The following is a 21,965-nucleotide window of genomic DNA, read 5'->3' as shown; positions in this document are numbered from 1 at the left end:
TACAGTAATCCAGTCTGGAAGTGACCATTGTATGGGTCACTGTAGCTAAATCTTGAGGGAACAGCTTGGGTGCCAGCTGACTAATCTGCTGAAAATGATAAAAGGCTGATTTGGCAACCACAGTGACCTGGGCCTTTATAAAAAGTGGGACATCCAAGATCACTCCCAGGCTCTCCACCTTCTGGGCTGGAACAAGAGATATGCCATTCAGGGCTGGTAACCTGATACCCCATGCTACTCCACCCCAAGTACAAGACCTCTGTCTTGGGTGGATTAAACTTCAGTCAACTCTACTGCAACCATCTAGCCACAGCCCCTAATGCCTTAGCCAGATGATCTGGGGCAGAATTTGGACAATCATCCATCAGCAGATAGAACTGAGTGTCATCAGCATAGTGGTGACAACTCAACCTGAGGCCCTGGGCGAACTGGATGAGGGGGTACATGTAGATGTTAAACATCATTGGCAAGATAATTGCCCCCTACGGCACACCACATTCAAGTGAGTGTCATGAGGAGACCTGCTCACTAAGTGCCACCCTACGTCCCTGACCATGGAGAAAGGAGGAAAACCACTGTAGGGCAACCCCCTGAACTCTTTGGTCTGTGATGAAGTGGGTCATAAGATTGTAGTTGACTGTGTCAAACACTGCTTTCAGATCCAAAAGCAACAAGCAGTGCCAACTCGCCTCAATCCAGCTGTCTCCGGAGGTCATCTGTGAGGGTGAAGGAAAGGAGAATGAAGTAAGCTGCTTTGAGTTCCCTCTGTGGAGAAGGGTAAGGTATAAATGAAGTAAATGAATAATAAATATATCTAGCTGAAGATGGGGAAAGATAAAAGTTTGGTTGGTTGGCTCGTGGGAATTGTCAAGGACCCAAGCTTGGGTCCCTCTGAGATGCCACCTCTTGAGTAAGCAGGCAGTATTTAGAGCTGTGGGTCCTCAATGCCATGACAATACAATAAACTTTGTAAAATATGAAGAGTTATTAAATATCTAGGAAACAAACTAACATCTGGCAACACAGTCTCTCTAACCTTGCAGCATAAGAACAAGAAAGCTAATTTTTCAGCTCATGGCATAGTCTAGAAATCAACCTTCACTGTTCCCTGAAAGATCGGATGCTGAAGATGAAGCTCAAATACTTTGGCCACCAAATGAGAAGGGAGCACTCATTGGAAAAGATCCTGATGCTGGGAAAGACAGAAGGCAAAAGAAGAAGGGGATGGCAAAAGATGAGATGGCTGGACGGCGTTACTGATGTAACTAACACGAATTTGAGCAGACTTCAGAGGATGGTAGAAGACAGGACGGCCTGGCGTGACTTTGTCTATGGGGTTGCAGAGAGTCAGATTCGACTGTGTGGCTGAACAACAACAACATAGTCCAGGCTTCTGTCCTGTAGAATTATAATGTTAGCATGGTTTCTCTCTGGTTCATGACTCAATTGTAGTATTTTGCTGTTTGGCATCAAGTGATGTTCCAAATCCAATTAGAGCACATAATCACTGGAACCCTCTAGAAGATTACAACATTACACCTGCTCCCCCTCCCATCTAGTGGACCACAGGTTCCCAGGAATAGCCAGTTACCACATTCTTGACTCCAGCCATGGAAAAGACAAAAAATGGTGGAGGCAGGGAGGCCCAATTACAGACACCTGCAAGCCAGTGTAACCCCACAAATACTTCATATTAACCCTTTGAGAGGAAGTAGGTTGCTTTGTCTCACAGAAGTAGAAAACAAAGCAGTACTAACTGAGGATATAAGGGCAGCCAGGAAAAGGGGAGAAAGAAATAGCATGGGGAAAGGATATGAGGGAAATTAGGTAGTTGTAACTAGGGATATGCATTTGGCTAAATATAGGATCACTATCAGAGGAAAGTAAGATCCCACCTGTTTTGAAGTTAACAGCACCATAAATGTTTTAAATTGTATTTTACTGTATTTTATTGTTTCAAACTTCAATTGTATTGTATGAATTGCTTGTTAGCTACTCTGAGTTTGTTTGCAGAGAGGGCGGGATAAAAGTTGAAATAAATAAATCTGGTTCAAATATATATCTGGAAAAATATATATTCTACTAATATTTGGGTATCTGGATGGTATCCAGAATTTTCTGTGATACCTGGAAATATTCAGGATTAGCTGTGAATATCAGAAGCTGGCATTTGAAGGCATCCAAGATGCCCCCCCCCTTTCTGTTTCTTCCCAGGCTTGGTATCAGATTGCCCCGTATTGGTTTGGCTTTGAGTCAGTCAGTCAAAAATTTATTGCATATAGCCATTGGCTGTTTCAAAACACAACACAAACAACGAAGTCTGTCCTTTTAAATTTATTTTTGCTGGTCTTGCAGAATTGTATTTTTCAATGAGTTGATTTGTGGTTGAGTCTCATGTTGCCTTAGATTCTCATTTTGTACACTGGCAGAGATTCTCTGATTTTACATTAATTAGGCTTGCAATAGAGTTCCTATTCTGTGACTTGGATCATTCTCTGGTTTGACATGGGTTGGATTCTCAGATTGTACATTTGTTGTGTTGCGCTTGCCACATTGTCCTGCAATTCTGCTAAGATTCCCTGGTTCTGTATTGGTTCTTTGGGCTTGTTGGTTCTCTCTGCTTTGAGAGGTTTCTGGCCAAGGATTGCCTTGCTTGCTCCTGTATGTCTGACTATTCTTTGCCCTGGAAAAAACACAGAATTTCCTCCACCCAATATCAAACATGGCAAGCAGTGTAGGGGGCATTTTGTTTAGGGGCTAAATTCATTTTAAATTTGGTTGTTGTTTTTTTAAGGACAGGCACCAGCAGCATTGCTGCAATTTTGAGCAATTTGGTCAAAAAACTGACCTTCCAGAAAAATTCCCCATAGGGAATAATGGAGCCAAATAATATTGGAATTTCCGTCCCCCCACAAAAAAACCCATATCCAAATATTAAGACAGTATTTGGCACACAGAAAACTAGGAGCACCGATATATATGATGTTAGCATGGTTTCAGATATAAGGAAGCAATATATATATATATATATATATATATATATATATAGGCAAGCAGTCTAGAAATATAGTTTAAGACCTCCATATTGTGCTAAATGGAAAAATAAAGATCACATTTATTTTAAGGTTCTCCTTAAATCTTTGATGGTAAAGACTAAATAGTATTTTATTTTCTCTAATATTGTGTGCAAAACTTACTTCATAATTAAATAGAAGTACAAAACTGTGACATTTCTTAGACCCTTTTTTTGATCATGATACCACAAAGTAACAAAAGAATCAATAAATTCTGGAGTTGAAGAAATAAGAACAGAAATATGTACCTGTGTGTAAATCTCTGAATCATTCTTGTAGTAAACTGAATAAAACCTTATGATTCCATTGGGCTTTTGAGGAGGGTTCCAGAAAATTTGTATTGATGAGGAGGTTAGATTTGTATATCGGATATTTTTAGGTGGGTCACTTGGAGCTGAAAAATATTTTAACAATTTAGCATTTATAAAAATCAATGTTTGGTCTAACAATTATTAGCAGGTGGTAGTGGAAACCCACATTGAGGTGTATTTTTTTGTATTTATAATCCAGTGAAGAAAGAATGTGGGCATAGGTAAGACTTATTGTAACAAATGCAAACCGCATGGGGCTTAGGGAAGCATGGAAATGTTCTCCAAAATATTGGAAGGTCCCAGGTTCAGTTTCTGGCATCTCCAGTTAAAAAGGGTCAGGTAGTATGTGATGTGAAAATCTTCTACCAGGGGCCCTGAAGAACCACTACATGTATTGAATAGGTTATACTGACTAGAGATGGACACAGAACAGAATTTTTCCATGGACCAGAGCCCAATTTGCAGTCTGTGTCCCAGTCCATACAATCCTGACAATATGGAGCTCCCATGCCCCCCCCCCCCAGAGGTTCATAAGATCTGTGCTGGTGGGGCTAGCAAAAGCCAATTAAAGGGAACACATTCCCTTTAAATGGCTTTTGCAAAGCTGCATAGCATGCGAGTGATCACTGAGTTGCTGCTCGATCTTCACTACACACCTTTGCTCACTTCCTGGTGGATGACATCACCACTCAGCCTTCACTTGCATGCTGCATGACTTTTACAAATCCATGTAAAATTTAAATAGCACTTGAGAAGCTGAGCCTCATGGTACGCAAGTGAAGGCTGAGAGGAGATTTTACCTACTTCCAGGTAGATGAAGTTGCCTCTCAGCCTTCACTTGTGTACCATGCAGCTTTGTAAAAGCCATTTTAAAAGCTTTTGCAAAGCCAAGCTGTGCAGTGCTTGAATGAAGGCCAAGTGGAGATTTCACTCACCCAAAAGTGGGTGAAGTCACTGCTTGATCTTCATTTGCATGCTTGGCAACTTAGCAAAAGCCATTTAAATGGAACACATTCCCTTTAAATGGCTTTGTAAGTGGCACAGTGCCATGGACCAAACAGATCACAACCCCCTTCATTAACCATGGATGTTTATGCTCCAGGGTCCATAAACCCCACAACCTCAACCTTTCACAGACTGCCATTTTTCTGGACTGTGCCCATCCCTAATATTGACCTTGATTCACCAATGGTCTAATTCAATAAGAAAAACAAAGAAGGGAAAGAAACTTAATCCAAAAACTGGAGTAAGAAACCTAAAAGGTTAATATGCAATTAAAGGGCCGAACATTAAAAACAAAGTGTAAAAGAATCATAAATCAACATGCATGTATTTACTGTTGAAAGCTAAAACCATTTAAGGGCCCATCATAAGCCTCTATCCTATGTAAAATCATAAAACCTCAATGGGAACCCACTCAGCTTGACCTGATGCATTTCGACTTAAATTGGTCTTCTTCAGAGGTCAGAAAGGTAAGTACACATATTGGCTCACAATACAGAACAGAATAAAACAATAGAACAATGCTGGACCACAAGGAAATTTAGTGAAGTGACAAAGGCTTAGAGATATTCTTGAGGCCTCTTGTTCTATAGCCTTATGTCTTAATCAAGAGCATACCTATAGCATTCAGTGTTTTTTTGTATGCCATGTGGTCCAGAATTGATCAAGTAAAGTCAGAGCCTATGTGCCAAGAGTTGTGTGTGTTAATTCAATATAAGGCCACTTCATGTGTTCATTTTAGCTCACTGTGCACGGACTCATCAACCTGTAGCCATATTAGAGAATAACCAATTTAAGGAGAAAGGCATGATGTTCTACTCCATTAAAATCTTATTTATTTATAAATAAACTCCATTAAAATCTTATTTATTTATTCTATACTACAACAACAATTTTCAGTAAACCAAATCTCTACATTTCATTCTAATTTTCTAGGGTCGCTGCAATATAACACTTACGTCCCTCAGACGTCTTGAAACTAGTCATGTTACTCCTTATGTTCCCATCTCCAAATCTGGTACTTGCTGTCACATAGACATGATATTCATTGTTATGTTCAAGATCTGTGATCTCTAATGAGGTTTCTGTCACATTAATGCTCCTGTTCACCATTATATTCCTAAGAGAAAATGTTACAAATAGTATGTAGTTAAAAGGTAGAAAGATATTTTAATAAACCAGAAAATCTAGATGACAATTTGACATGTAACAAATGTGTAAGAGCAAAGTGCTGCTGTAGCACTATACTTGAAATACATAATTTAAGTACTTTCATATTTGGCCAACTTTGCTGTTCTAATATTAATGTTCTAATATTTTATATTGTAAAAGTGAAACCAACCAATTTTTGGATAATTAAATCCAGTGACTGGAGCTGTGAATGGGCAAGACAAATTTTTCTACAAATCTGAAAAGGGCCCCAGATTTGCAGAAAAAATGTGAAATTGTATATAGGTTTGTGTTTTTTTAAAAAAAAAAAACTGAACATGATAAAAGGAGTGTCTGAAGCTTTAAAGAACAGATTCCCTCATTGGCTGTTGCTTGGCAACCACAGAATTCCAGGAGAAATAATAAAAGAGAAATACACCATTGCCATTTAAACAATGATACTTATAAATAACTGATCTGTCAATATTTTTAACATTTTTCCTTAAGGACCGACGTAATGAGGAGAAGCACTCAGATGGGCTTGTAGTAAGTTTAAACCTAATATTTTATTTCCCTTTATTCCTGCAGAATATTAACAGTACAGTCATGTGAGCACATGGACTTGAATTTCCACTCTCCTCTGGCATTTCTCTTCTCATCACTTTGTCTTTGAATATATTTGTCACTTTTGTAAAGCTTCAAAAATGGATGGCCTCCTTGATAATAAAGAATATTATATCCCAGCTTTTCCTTGTTTTATCACACTGCTGTTAACAAAAAAAAACCCAATATGAAGAAAATTACTGGAAATGTACTTTTTGTGAGAATGGTAGTCAGTGTCTCTAGAACCTGGCTTGTGACATGCAGGAGGATAAAGGTTCTATCATAAATTGAAAAACCTATTAAATATTAAGCCCTCTATCAATAATTTGATTTAGCATTGTCTGTCTTTGCACTTTACATGTTCTTGTTTCTCTTTGGAAATTAGAAGGGTTTTCTTTTTTTGTCTTGAGCGGTGGTTGTTTTTCTTCTTTTTGTTTGAAAAACTAATAAAATTATTTTTAAAAAAAGAATGCAGAGGCACAGTGCAAAATGTAAAGCATAAAAAAGATCTACTGCAGTTCTGCAAGGGATTGTGAAGTGCACTTCTGCAGTACAGCAGCTTGAAGATGACAAAATATGTTGGTTCTACTCTGCTTGCAAAAACACTTTAGAAACTAACAAGCATGGATCCCTATCAAAAGCTCAATTTAAATGTATACAGGATAAGTTGTTTAAAGTGATGTTCTAATATTCACACATAGCAAACGTATAATTGTCAAACACTATAGAGTGAGGAAAACTAATATTTTTATTTATTTAACTTTTAGAGTGCCCTCCTCTGTATACACAAGGCTTAGGGCAGTGAACAACAACAAAACACATTCATAAATTAATTTAAAAAAACAGTTCAGAAAAGTAAAATAATACACAACATTTCCAGATGGTGCTAAAAGCTTCAGATTGTATAACTGCCTCATAGGGGACAGAAAATGGGGTGGGGGAGTGCCAGATGAGGTGGATCCCATTGCTGTCCTCAACCAAAAGCCTTGTGGAACATCTCTGGCTTGCAAGCCCTGCAGAACTCCATTAGGTCCTGCAGGGTGTGGATTTTATTTGGCCAAGAGTTCCACCAGGTCAGATCCAGGCTCTGATCCTACCTCTGGTCAAGGATAGCCAGATATCTTTCTTGATAAATGACTGGTTAATATTTTTTTCAGAATGATTTGCAAATCAAATCTTACCAGATATAAATTGTGTAATAGAGGATAATTCCATTTGGCTCTAAAGGTGGTTTCCACAACAACTTCACAATGACTCCAGACAACTGTTTTACTGTAAGCAATCGAGGAGGAGAAGTAGGAGCTGTAAAGTTAGAAGACAAAATCTTAAGTGGCTGTGATTTCAGAAACAGCTAAAAACATACCTTGAGATGGATCTTCTATCCAAAAATTAGCATTATAGCCAGAACAATTTTTTTGTTGCAAGGTGATATAGAATAATTTTGCACGGTGACATTAATACATCTGTTTCTGTGATTTGATGGGAAACTATTTCATGGGAGAACAGAGTAATGAATATGTCACAGTGATTGACCTACTGTCTGAGTACATTGTTGTCATTTTTTCTTTATAATAAAAGCAGGAACTTTGTAAGTGTGAACCCATATAAACTATAGTACAGTCCCCCTGAAAACCAAAGAGATTGAAAATAATTATATTAAGCTCCGATGGGAAAATAGATGAGGATAGCCCTGATGGAGGATAAAAATGTAGAATGCAGCATTTAAATCAGCTCAACCATTTTTTAAAAACAATCTTTACTTTAAGAATGCACTCAAGAATGCAAGAAAGATCTTAGCATATACAATGGCTCAAGACAATAAACATTCAATCAAATCAAGACAGATATAATACTATACAGGAGGGGGATATAACTTAAAGCTCTTAAAATTCAGAGTGTAGAACAATGATAGAGCAATTATTTCTTATAGAAAGTCCCATGATGATTTACCCAGGATCTTAGTTAAAAGGAATTTAAGTAATATAACTGGGAAGCACCTATGGACTATTTAATATAAAACAGTTCCTTATCTCCTTATTAACCTCTAGAACACTGTAGAGTTCATTATCACAACATTTCAAGGTTAAGAAAAGCTACCAGGATATTCATTCAATTGAAACGACATAATTTCTAATCATTTTTCACAGGCACATTTTCACTATATCTTAAATCACACAGAACAGCATCCTATTGTATTAGAAAATCAAGTCATGCATGGAAACTGGAAACATAAGCATAGCTCTTAGCCAATCTGTGAAACATTTGTTATTATGCTTAGAACAGCCTGCACTTGCAAGAAAGTTTATAACGTGACACTGTAAACATGCGGCCCGCGGGCCAGAAGCCGCCCGCAGAAGCCCTCAATCCGGCCCACGGGTAGAACAGCTTCCCCCCGCTCCCCCCCTCCAATTTGGGCCAGCTACGGTACCAGCAGCTCTTTGCAAGGCTCAGAAAGTATGCTTCTTCCCTGTTGTGTACTTTTCCAGAAGTGGAGGCTGCCTTACATGATCAGTGGCTCCATGTGATCCTGCTGATCTTCTCTTATTGACTATTCTTAGCTACTTCCTCTCACAACCCTGCTGGCTGGGTAGCATGTTTCTCCAGGGGAACCGATCTCTGCGTTCTAGAGTCCCACTGGCGGCTGGAATCTCTGTGTAAGTACTTAAATGGGGGCAGCTGAAGAAAGAACCATGCACAGAACCTGTTGTGCATGCAAAAGCTGAGAGAGCAGCCCGCAGTTGCACCGAGGTGACCAAGTGTTGGGGTGGCTGGGGAGAGAACCAGGCATGGAGCCTGTTGCAACTTGGGGTTTATGTGCATGCAAATGCTGAGAGAGCAGCTTGCAGCTGCCCCGAAGTGACCAAGAATTTGAGCAGTGTTTGTGTGTGTGTGTGTGTGCATGTGCAAGGATTGAGAGAACAATCCATGGCTGCCCTGAGAGGACCAAGAGTTGGGGCAGTGGAAAAAAAAAAGAGTTGGGACGGTGTTTGTTTGTGTGTGTGTGCGTGCGTGTAAGGGCTGAGAGAGCAGCCCGCAGCTGCCCCAAGGTGACCAAGTGTGTTGTTTGTGTGTGTGTGTGTGCACAGGCTGAAAGTGCAGTCCATGGCTGCCCTGAGGTGACCAAGAGTTGGGGCGGCTGGGGAGAGAACCAGGCACGGAGCCTGTTGCTTTGCGGTGGCTGCAGTACTTTCTGAACTTTCTGCAGTTGGGGCAGGACTGCAGATTTCTTTGTAAAGGAATGCTTAAGAGCTGGGCAACATGAGAAAACACACACAGATTTGGCCAGAAAGAACCAAACAAACCGGTCAGAAGAAGTCTGGGGTGAGGAGATCAGTGGACAGAACCAGCTCGTTTTCCGTCATTCTGGTGCCTTTTTGAATCCTGTGCCTATTCAGGTAAAACAGCTGCCTTGTGATCTTCCCCTCCCCACCAAGCAGATTTGTAAAGGCAGGAGCTCAGTTGACTGAGCTTGCTGTCCCTGCATCAGAGAGAACCAACTGGCCCCAAGTTCTGGTACCTTTCTGAATTGTGCGCCTGTTTAGGTAAAGCAGCCGCCTTGGGCTCCTCCCCTCCTTCCGAGCCGGAGCTCAATCGACCGAACTGGTTGTCCCTGCGTCATTGGGAGTTGAATTTGTTGAGTTGAATTTGATGTTGACGTTCTGGCAGGGATCTACGGTGTGGTAATGCAGAGCATGGCTTGTTCTTCAGTTTCTCAAGCTCCTGAGCAGCGTTTTGGCCCCTGCAAGGTTTGACTGGATTGATTCTCCAGGTTTTCCTGTGATGTCCGGCAGCTCTTCCTTATGTGCTGTGTTTGCAAAAGCAGCAGAGCACAAGGAAGCACAATTGTATGTTGTAGCCGTGTGGTTGGTTCTCTGAGCATTGCAGGTTGGAGTGAATCATTTTTGGCCATTAAATTACATTTAAATTTGGTTGATTTATTTGAGGTGAAAGTGTGGTTATTTATTTGCGGTTATGACAAAAATAAAAGCCAAAAAAGATCTCTTTGAATAAGTAACACTGTTTATAATGTGAAGCTGCATTTTGTATTGCAAATATTAATTATTAGGCCAGTATCTTAGGAAGCAGCACTTGTGTTACATGTCACGTTCTCAGGGTGCAGGCAGGCAGGAGTCCAAAGTTCAGGAAGTCAAGCAGGAGCCAAGTCACCAATGCAGAATCACAAACCAGAATCAGAAGTCAATGTCCAAGAGCCAAAAGGTCAGGGTGCCAAGGAAATATAGCAGGTCAGGATCAGGAAGGAGCGTGAATGTAAGCTGGAGAATAGACTTGTTGCTTCCACAAGGTTACTAGTCCTGGGTGGGAGCTATATAGGAATCTCAATCAGCCTGCTCCCTGGGTGGCAGTGACTCTGCTAGAACTCAGGGCTGAGAGATCTGAAGCATCAACGTGCCTCATGTCTTCACTCTGAAAGTTCTTTTTGGAGCCTGCTTCGAACTCTTGAGATGGGAGGAGGAGAGCTTGGAGGAGATTGATCATCAACAGCTGACACTGGTGCCTGGAGAGTGGTGTTACTGAGAGGCGCTGCCTGATAAAAATGGAGTACCCCAGTGCAAATAAAGAGAGACGGGGTCTCCTACTTCTGTTAAACAAATGGAGTCCGACTAAAGACAGGCCAAGAAAACACTCCATCTAAACAGGTGGAGTGGACCCAGTAGAGAGCTTGTTTTGATGGCGCCTGAAATCTGTCTCTCGGCATAGTCTCACACATTCCCCCCTCCAGCGCCTCCGCCCAAACGGGATGCATAATAACATGGGAACTGCAGGTAAGTACTAATCTCACTCTGATCTTCTGCTACTTGCCAGTTGTCTCTTCCTCCAGCCTATCACCTCTACCTTGCTAACTCCAATCAAATGCATAATTTGATTGATCCTACCCTTAAAGGTCTTTGATCCCTTTCCGAGTGTCAGCCAAAAACCTGTAACAAATTATTCAATCGTGCCGAGCTTATCATCCTAGAAAAGGTGCGACGTTTCCCTATGTAGCAATTCAAGAAAGCCATCAATGAAACATCAAAGCCCCTTGGTAAATAACGACACCCATCCGTCAAACACCTATATAGTGTGGGTCAAAAACCCACCTCCGAGTGCATTCTGTGCGGTGTCATTTTGCAGTTTGTGCCACCCTTTACTCCTGTAATTGGGTCTATAGGGCGCATTACGCTAGTTGTTCACGTTCCTCTCCATGTACTTTCCATTGAACGGACATCTCCTCTTCTGGATCAGGTGAATATTACCTGCTTCAGCAACCCTTGAATTCATCTATTGATAACCTCTATTTTCTTAGTGTCTTGATTGCGTGTACATAGATCTGTGTGTGTGTAAATTCTCTTGATACATATCCTAAGTAAACATTATAAAATTACAATTGCTTGGACTATTATTGGCTGAAAACCCGAACTCTGTATTATTGAAAGCAAAGATCTTTGCTCCACCTAGTCTCTTAGCTAATTTCCCCATCAAAAATAAGAGACTTAAAAGTATTGCCTGTAACAGTGATTGATGGGCCAGTTGCTGGTTGTTCAACTGAGGAACTGGCTGGCAACTCTTCCAGGTCTGTTAACCCTTCCAGCTCCTCTTCATCAGGGCTCATGACACTACAATTGTTCCATTTAAGTCCAAGCTTGCTTATGATATCTTTCCACAACCCTCTTTGGTGCTTGCCCTGGAATATGGCCTGATTGCAAGATGGGAATTTTAGTGGTAGCTCAACTGCCCAGCAGGTTTAATTGTAGCTTTACTTTTTTTTTTTTAAGCACAATTGGGTTTATTTGTAAGCCTTCAAGATATGTTTATGAACAACTCTTCTCTGTATTGAATGTTAAAAAATCAAAAGCACATTCACAGCTTACAGATACACATATAAACAGCATACTCAAAATTGTCTCTAGATTTTGACGCAATAATTCAGAGCAAGAGATGTCAGATTAAATGAATGTTTAAAAGTGTTAATGTTTTAAGCATGTTTGTTATTTTAAGAAAAATATATTTAATTGTGTTGTCTATATCCTTCATAATGACTATATCTCTGGTACTTGGCATTACATTTTATGACACACATGGCCCGGCCTGACAAGGTCCCATTTATGTCAAATTCAGTCCTTGTACCAAATGAGTTCGACACCCGTGCTGTAAACATTTTTGTTTGCTTGCCCTTTCATAGCACTGCCTCCTACATTCCATATGTTTTGCAAGAACTCTTACTTTTGGCTAGATGAGGGCTGTTAAAACATAAAATATCTATATTTACTAGGTTTATTCGAGACTGATAGTTCTAATTGGGATATCTCTTAAGTCATCGAACTACCACATGGAATGATTCCTGGCTGTATCAACTTTTCCTTTTTTTCACAGAAGGGTTGATTGCAAACATTCCCACATAATTTTCCCCTGAACAATAGAAAAGTAAAAATTCCATACCATTTTACCAGTGTAGCCAATTAATTCAGAGGCTTCCCCACATGATAGAGTACAGATATAATCTGCAATAGTACAATAATAAAAGACTCACCATCCTCATCGGTGAGTATGTACATGGGCTCACTGTGAACACCTTCACCCTTTGAAGTGCTTGCTGACACCTCAACTATATAGTTTGTATATATTTTCAAATCTGAATAAAGAATATTACAGTAAAGACATTACAATGCATTTGTGTTAATTCGTCCTCAAATTTCACACCAATATGGTTTCCTATTCTAAGTACATAGCAATCCAACAAGAATACTCACAATGATGTGTCTATGGTAATTTTTAGTTACTAATTATGCCACTTATATGTTTAATGTCTATGTTCAAATGCTATTCCTGTGTGTCATTATGTGTGCTGTGCTTTTGCTGCATTTTTTTAAATCTCTGTTGATAATATGCCAAATCACTTAAATATTTGTTCTGTATCAAAGTTCATTACAAAATTTCAATAAAATGTTAATTCATAATGCATTTGTGTTTATAATCACTACATGTTATCTGTGATTGTTTCAAAAGTACTAGGTACTGAAAAATTCTTTGCACTTCTTGGTTATGAATAGGAAAACCATTACATGAATATTAAACTATTTCCAGTTTTTAAAATATTTTACAACATATTAATTAATGGGTCATGCTTTAAATGTAACCAACTTTCATGAACTGTAGACTTTAAAAAAATATCTAAGTAATGCTAAAGTTAGCAAACAGTAATTAACAATTATTAATATATTTGCAAATGCTTAAATGTAAAAAAGTAAAGGTAATTCCCTGTGCAAGCACCAGTCATTTCCGACTCTGGGGTGATGTTGCTTTCACAGTGTTTTCATGGCAGACTTTTCTATGGGGTGGTTTGCCATTGCCTTCCCCAGTCATTTACACTTTATCCCCAGCAAGCTGGGTACTCACTTTACTGACCTCGGAAGGATACACAGCTAGAGTCAACCTTGAGCCTGAACCCAGCTTCTTCCGGGATTGAACTCAAGTCATGAGCAGAGCTTGGACTGCATAACTACAGTTTACCACTCTGCGTCACAGGGCTCCTATGCTTAAATGACACTGTCCTTTTTGTTTATTACAATTGTTGGGTTTACTTAATAATCATTTACTGAGAAAGTGTTTGAAACGGAATAAACACAAAATATGTGAGACTTGTATGAAAGCATAAAATGGGTTGTCCCCCCTCCCCAGTAATATGCTCCAACTTACAAACATTAACATACCAGGAAATATCCTAGAAACCCTACCATGCCATCCACTAATGAACATCTTTAATGAAAGTACCTTCTTTCTTTTGCTTTTTACAGAGTTGCCTGCTATAATAATATGCCACTGGAAAATAAAATTTACCAGTAAACCAGTGACAAAGAAATTATGTCTTTTTAAATTTTAAAATGATTCATTCTGTGGTATGCATAACAAAGTTTGAGTCTAGTGGCACCTTCAAGGCCAACAGAGTTTTATTCTGGGTATCAGCTTTTGTTCTTCAGATACCTGAACAACTGTGTGCACACAAAAGCTGATACCCAGAATAAAACTTTGTTGGTCTGAAAGGTGTCCCTAGACTCAAACTTCGTTCTGCTGCTTCAGACCAACACAGCTACCTACCCTGAATCCATTGCACACATGCTAAATTTTGTCAGATTGGCCACTTGAAAAAATACAACATTTAGCAGTGCTTATCAGAACATATTGTTCAAGGCTATGTATCAATTTCTTCCTAATATAAAATACACAATTAGGATCGTTAATCTAATGGATCTTTATAAAATACAGGAGATTGTTATGCTGCTGGCTCTTCTTCTGGTATTGTGTCTGAATGGGGTTTAGCTGAAATCCTGTTTATTGTGGTTGTTTTGTTATAATGGCATTTCTAATTATAATCTGTAAGTCATTTTGCTGACAACAATCAAAAGATGGGATAAAATATTTTAAATAAAGGATTCATGCATTATATAATATAAAGTGGCCAACCTAAACAATGGCACAATCCATTTTTAAATAGTATATTCTGATAGTCATCACCTGTAATATTCAGTGACAGATGGGTGATGTTAATGATTCTTTCCTCAGTTGCTGCAGACTCTCTGAGATATATAGTATAACTCTGTATAATCCCATTGGGAACTGGTGGTGGAAGAAATGATAACTCTATTTCCGTAGATGAGATATTCCTGTAGATTATGTTTTGTGGGGGAAATTCAGGTACTGAAAAGAAAAAGGAAAGCAGGCAAAAAGTTCTGTTTGTAACTAAAACTTCAGATTGTAATTATTGTTATGGTATATCTAAGGATGTAGTTAAAGAATGAACAGGCACTCCTGACCATCAAAGAAGTTATTCAACTTCTTGGTTCAACCAACTTTCTCTCTCATGCACTGAGGCAATTTTTAAATCTCAAAAAATAGTTTAAACAAAACTATGGGGGAGGCTCTTTGTCCTCCAGCCTCTTCACTGGTTTGGTAGCAATGAAAAGTTGTTTAGAACAAAGCAGGTGCTTTTAATTCTAAAATCAGAGTTTTACAATTATTTGTAATGGATAGGAATGTAGAGACGTTTCCTCATGAACAGTATTGATGCAATAAATGTACACTTATTTATCTTTTGTTTCACATAGTCTACTAGCTCTCTTATAGAAGGTTATATCAGATTTTGTAAGCACGTTGTGGTACCTTCCTGTGGCTCCACTGGAAATTCCCCACCCCTCTCTGCCAAGTCTGCCCCTCCATTAGGGCCAGCCAGCCTCAGAAATGCATTGGAAGGCACCGGGAAGGAATGACCTCTATGTTGACCTTCTTCTCCTCTGTATTGCAGCACCATTTCAGCATGCAGCAGGCTCTTTCCTCTTCTTCTCAGCTGGCCTTCTCACCTCCCTTTTGTCCTCCCTGTCCTTCCTATCTCCCCCCCCTCCAGTTATGTCCCTTTCCCCAAACATGACAGAAGAAAACTTATTTAATGCTAGCATCAACACCTCATACAGCCTCTCTCTCCTTTCTCCTGGGTGGGCTCTCCCAGTTTCTTCCATACTGCCCTGTGGCTTACTTGGGAGGAAATCATCCCCCCATGCTTCCTCAGGCCTCCCTGAGACTGAGCCATTTCCTTTCTGGTGATGGCTACCTGAGCCCTCTTCTCTGTCCTCAACCTCTGTCCATGGTCCCAAGCTTGGGCTTTGTAGCTTCTGCAGCCCTGTGCTGCTGACTGGTTCCCCTTCAGCACCAGTGTTGTTGAGCCCGGGGCCACATGCTCCATCTCTGGTGCTGAGGGGTGGGTCAGAGCCATGAATGCTCTTGGCCTTCTGTAGCACACACTGCCCAGCATTGTCAGCTCAACCCCCTCCCTCCAGACTAACCCAGGTGTGTACCCCACAGAGCAGCCAGGGAAGGTGGGGCAGCCCGGAGACTTTCTATGTTGCGCATCACTGAGGGACACCAACTCATCCTTCCCCTCCCTGGCTGACCCCAGTGTGTTCTCCATGGCACAGCTGGGGAGGGCAGTGGAGTCCAAAGACCTCACACACACACACACACACACACACAAACACACACAAGATGCTGGGCTATAGTCTTCCCCAGGTGGATTCTCCATGTGGTAGCCGGGGAAGGCAATGGAGTCCGAGGACAACTCCAGACACACTTTATTTATTTGGTTTAATTTCTACAAGACATTATTTTGTGCTTTGCAAAAGGAAATACATTCCCCCTAAAGCACAATGACATGTTACGGCTCTAAGTGGATGTATGATATCCAGTGCATCTTGTGTATGTTCCTAGTTACAAAGTTATTGGTGAGCAAAACAATTATCTTCCATCATACCTTTTAAAGCTTTGAATTCCAGATAAAGAGAAACAAAGTGATTTCCCTACAACATTTTTTAAACTATTTTATGAACCGTTATTTTCAGTTGTATTTTCATTTCTTCAGGGGTTTCAGAGTTCATTAGAGGATATTCTGCTTGAAAACTCTTATGAAGGTGTGCATATAGCCAAATTTCCCCAAAGTGGTAAGCAGCAGAAAATTTTCTCCTTATATCAAGATTGTGATACCGGTTACTGAAAAGGAGGACTTCATAATTTATTTTTATTTATTTATTTCTGTTATACCCTTCCCTTCTCCCCAGTGGGAACTCACAGCAGCTTGCATCATTTTCCTGTCTTCCATAATATCCTCATAATAGCTCTGTGAGGTAGGTTAGCCTGAGTGTGTATGATTGGTCAACCACCAGGGTTCCATGGCAGAGTGAGATTCAAACCTGGGTCTCCTAGCTTTTACTCCAATACTCTACCATACCACACTTGCTACAACATGGTTTGAAAAGCTCACTGGAAAATTCCTGGACAATTCAAAATGTTGCAAAATATTTGATAGCATAGGCTATAGAAACTGATAGCACTCCTGTAATCAGAGTTTACTTTAATGGATTCAGAAGAGTGTAACTCTATTTAGGACAGCACAGTATTGCACGTTGACACTCCTCTTCCTGGTCCAATCAATACACTAATTATTTGGAGTCCAATCAATACACTATTTCTCCTCCCCCCTCAAACTCCTGGGAAACTCCTCTTCATACTCTGTAGTATCGGATCAAATAACTATTCTTAGGATTGCCAGACCCCAGTCAAATAACAGTAATCTAAAGTTTTGCACTTACCAGTTTCAGCTGTTCTGATGAGCAATGGGGCAGATGACTGATTTCCATGACCAAGATGGGTGAATGCCCTTACAGAAATATTATAGAGAGTGTATGGGGTCAGTCCATTTAAAGAAATACTTGTTCCTGTAGTGTTCTTAATAATTAAAGCAGTAGAGTTGTCATACATAACTTCATAATGTGTTATGATCCCATTAGGCTTTTCTGGGGGTGACCATCTTAAGCTTATTTCGGTTGCAGTCACTTCTAATATCTTTGCATTCTGGGGTGGAGAATCTGGTTCTGGAAGGCAGAAAAGAGTTAAAATGTTTGTGAAGGTTATATTTAAAGGATTTCTATTCATTCACCCTTGCTTTGAATTTTTTTTCAAGTCAAAGGAAATCACAGATCTTCCAAGTCATAACTGTATCAGCCCTAAGTATCAAAAAGTAATCTAAAGTACAGTACATAGAGATGTTTTTGAATGGAGGACTCATTTCGTGTTTAAAATATATGGCTACCTTCTGGCCTCTGAGGCTCACCACTAGGGGCCGGTAGCCAATTTGCTCCCATGGTGGGAGAGAGAGTAGGGCACATTGGCACTGAAATGCTGACACGTCTCATCATTGGGAGGGGGAGGGGTTGGCCTTTTAAGGCTTGGCTTCACTTATGGCACTTCATTCTGCTTGGTGCGCTCAACCCACTCTCCCATCCTGTTTTCAGTGCAAGCTCATGTTGGTTGCCTATTGGGGCCAGGTAGAAATTTTTCACTTTCTCATTGGCCAATAGGAGGTAGTGTTTTTGTCTACCTTGCAGTGATAGCAGTGGATTTGGAAATTGGCTATGGTGGGCCAGGATGTTAATTAGATTGATCACTTAGTGAATTATTGTGATAAGGAAGCAAAAATAATGAGCACCTAGGCACTTTTTGTTGCAAATATGGCATCTACTAGGAATGGCCTTCAGGTCTTGTGGCTCAGGGCAGGGAACAGTGGATCTTATTTTGGAGTTCTCTAGTTTGGCTTATCCCAGCAGGCTGGACAGCTTCTGGGGTGGCGGGTCAGGGGCACTGTCAATTTGCCAGGCTGCTGATCAAGAGTCAAAAGATTGGCTCAAGATTGGGGAATATGTCTCACCCTATATTGGGCAGGAGGTTGTCAAGGAATGACATCTGTTCTGCTTTTCTGCACTTCCAGGCATCCCCTCACCATTTCAGTTATAAATAGTTACTAAAGTAGCCCTTGTTGATTCCATATATTGTGTCTGTCTCTTTATTCCTACTGTGAGGACAAGGAGCTATCCCATTTCTGCAAGGGATTGAACTTGGGACACTTTTGTATGCAAAGCCTGGACTCTATCACTACGCTATGATAGCTCCTCAAACATATACTCTTCTACTGTAAGGCCACTGGGCTATCTGACTCAGTCTTTCTAATCTTCCAGCATATACTTACAGGAAGGTGTTAAAAACTCTAAAATTTATTGGCATTGAAGCTGAAACACAACAGGAATTTTTAAAGAGCTCACATTCTATCTTACACAAAGTTGACTTATTATCATTAGAGTACATTAATATGTCATTAAGAGTGCAAGATAGTTACAAGGATTAACAACCAAAGGCGTAACAAATAATAAAATTATTATGAAATCCATGCTCACCATCTTCAGGTGTTGTTACAAAAATATCATTTTCTTCAGAAAGAGCACTTTCTCCTACAGTAGTAGAAGCTGCTACTCTCATTTTATAATTTGTATACTTTCTCAAACCTGGAGTTTAAAAAAATTACAGATAATATGCTATGAATATAATTGCACAGTATCTACTCATTTCAAGCAGAAGATGTTCCTGGGGATTCTGCTTCTGAGGTTCTTTCCACGGGTCCATATTTCCATGTGGCTCAAGGATAAATATTATTATTAGGGATGGGCACAGACTAGAAAATGCTGGTTCAGTTCACAAACAGAACTGGATCGGTTCACGGATCAGTTTGTGAGCTGAACCACAGCCTGGTTCGCGAACCACAGGGCTTTGAGGCTCCAAAATGGCCAGATGTCTCCAGATCACTTTCCTCAATGTATCCACCAAGTTTGGGCCATATTGGACTTCAGGGGGCTGAGTTATAGACCCATAAAAAAGGTCACTCAGTGCAATGCTTCCATTGAAAAGCATTGCTGGTTCAGGAGTGACAAAAATTGACCTGGGTGAGTTAGAGGCCTTCAACGCACACAGTTCCTCCTTGGGGTGACCCTCCACATGGCCCACATGTTACATGCAAGTCAGATTTGGGGGGATCCAAGTAGCAGACCACCAAGCAAAGTGCCTCCAAGAAACTGATTTTGGGGGAGTTGTCCAGCACCAGTTTGAGATGCTACAGTGTGGACTTGGTTAAGCTACAGGCATCAGACTCCCAGAGGACCTCCCCAGGGACCACTCACATGGCTGCAGGTGGCTGTGTCTTCCTGGGACCAGCCACCCAGTTAGCCAAGCCCCCCAGAAATCTGTAGGTAATTTGAGTGCCTGAGTGGGAGAGGAGCGTGGAAACCCCCCAGACAGAGACTCAAAAAATGCAGGAAGAACTTTGGTGTTTTTTTGGAGGAGCAGAAAGGGCTCCCCACAGCCAGCATGCAAAGAAAAGGGCAGCTTTTAGAACTCACAAAAGTGAACAGTCCACTCCCAAATCAAATCAAAAACATGTTTTAAAAAGAAAAAAATCTATCCACGTTTCCCACTCCTCACTGCAAAGAAAAAGATGAGGGGAGGGGGAGAAATGTAGCTCTGAATGCCATAGGTGTAAACTACGCAGGGGCTCAAGCCCCCCCGCCCCTCCCCTCCAGATTTTACTGGTGGGACCTGAGCCCCCGGGCAACCAACACAGGACTTGGGGCTTCAAAGGCATAAATGGGGTAATAAAGTCTATGTGTGATTTTCCCTCTGAGCTGCAGTCAGTGGTGTAATGACTTTACAACCTTACCTTCTTAGAAATGCTAATTGAGCTAAAACACACACAAATGAATTAAATAGAGGGATGGAGAAACTTCTCCCACCAGAGGCTAGCTGTCAATATGCATATTAACCAGTGTTGGTAAGCTCTAATTGGGTAAATCAATACATTGGCAGAACTGAGTCAAGGGGGTAGGGAGATCTGGTAACTTTCTTTCCCGGCATAGCTCTCGCAGCACACATGAGATACAGACCTCTCTGAGATCTAGGAAAAGTGACTTTTTTTCATCCATCCAGCCAATCTAGAGTGTTGAAGGACTCTTGATATTGTAAGGTAATTGAGATCAGAAAAAGTTTTCAGTTGTATCTTTGGATTCTCTGGATTAATTACTAAAGTATTGATATCCAGCAATTCTTTGGATTAATTACTAAAGTAATAAAGTAATCCAGCACATATCAATCCTTATAAGTTTGGTGTCTGTTGGAAAATAAAGTCTGGCTGGCTACACCCACTTTTAATGTACCAACAGTCAGACTGCAGGCTCTCTTTGGTGGATTCAACATACTTGCTTGGTTCCAATTTACATTTGGGGGGAAATTGAGATTGAGTGTGGGTGGACATGAAGATTTGAGGCCTTTAAAAATTTCCTAATGGATTCAGGTGGCATAGCTATGTTGGTCTGAAACAGCAGAACAAAATTTGAGATCAGTGGCACCTTTAGGAACCAACCAAGTTTTATTTTGGGCATCAGCTTTTGTGTGCATGTACACTGTTTCATTTAGATTACACACATACTTATTTTATCTGATATGCGCCTTTTTTGCTATTAATCATTGATCTTATTTATTTTGCTGCTGTTGGTTTTATGATGTGAACCACCCTGAGCCCACTTTGTGGGTAGGGCACAATATGCTGAATACATGAAATGAAAGTTTGATTTCTGACTATAAGTGAAAACGTAATGATTTAGGTATGAACAGCTTCCCTGATAAACTGTAGCATATGCTGAACCCAACATGTAGTTGGTGACAGCCAGTTTGGTGCAGTAATTAAGTGCGCAAACTCTGATCTGGGAGAACCAGGTTTGATCCCCCACTTCTCCACTTGCAGCTGCTGGAATAGCCTTGAGTCAGTCATAGCTATCATAGGAATTGTCCTTGAAAGGGCAGCTGCTGTAAGAGCTCTCTTAGCCCCTTCAACCTCACAGGGTGTCTGTTGTGAAGGGGGGGAAGTAAAGGAGATTGTGACTACTCTGAGATTCAGATTATCGGGCAGGATATAAATCCAATAATAATATCCTCCTTCTCTTTCTCCTTCTTCCTCTTCATCTCAATTTATACCCCATCCTACCCCCCTAGCAAAAAAAAAAATCCATGCCTCGTGTCAGAGAAATATTTTTGTGTCTCTGTGTGTGTGTAACCCCCAAAATGCTAGTGTCTGAAAAAAAAATATCAGAAGGTAAGAAGGCACTGTGAAGGAGCTATAGACACCACTTTGTTGGTGTTAAAGGTGCCACTGGGCTCCAACTCAGTTCTCACATTTGTTGACTGCTTTATTATCTGTATACCAATTTACTGTGATTTACACATCTTACCCAATGTGTTATTCCACTGGCCAACTCCCACCTTTTCTTTGGTTTGACCCAGTCCATGGGCATTGTTGGGAGGAGGGTGTTCCCTAAATTTATGGGGAGGGAGTTTCTCCATAAATTCATAAGTAGTGATAATGGCTCCTCCCTATGATGTCACTGGATCAAATGTCTCTGGCTGGGCC

General features: G+C 40.5%; 1 protein-coding gene across 1 annotated transcript in view; it reads right to left on the bottom strand.

Annotated features, from left to right (window-relative positions):
- The window catches only part of PTPRQ (protein tyrosine phosphatase receptor type Q), a 213,067-nt gene that overhangs the window by 137,529 nt on the left and 53,573 nt on the right, over positions 1-21,965 (bottom strand). The window contains exons 16-22 of the mRNA XM_060244417.1: positions 18,910-19,017; positions 17,272-17,553; positions 14,651-14,833; positions 12,669-12,770; positions 7,321-7,441; positions 5,347-5,507; positions 3,323-3,468 (exon numbers count right to left, since the gene is read on the bottom strand). Of these exons, the coding sequence (XP_060100400.1) occupies positions 3,323-3,468; positions 5,347-5,507; positions 7,321-7,441; positions 12,669-12,770; positions 14,651-14,833; positions 17,272-17,553; positions 18,910-19,017 (1,103 nt within the window). The remainder of the gene's footprint in view (positions 1-3,322; positions 3,469-5,346; positions 5,508-7,320; positions 7,442-12,668; positions 12,771-14,650; positions 14,834-17,271; positions 17,554-18,909; positions 19,018-21,965) is intronic.

This window comes from Heteronotia binoei, chromosome 8 (genome assembly GCF_032191835.1).
Source record: "Heteronotia binoei isolate CCM8104 ecotype False Entrance Well chromosome 8, APGP_CSIRO_Hbin_v1, whole genome shotgun sequence".
Classification (NCBI taxonomy): domain Eukaryota; kingdom Metazoa; phylum Chordata; class Lepidosauria; order Squamata; family Gekkonidae; genus Heteronotia; species Heteronotia binoei.
This window is presented reverse-complemented; position numbering and strand designations above follow the sequence as displayed.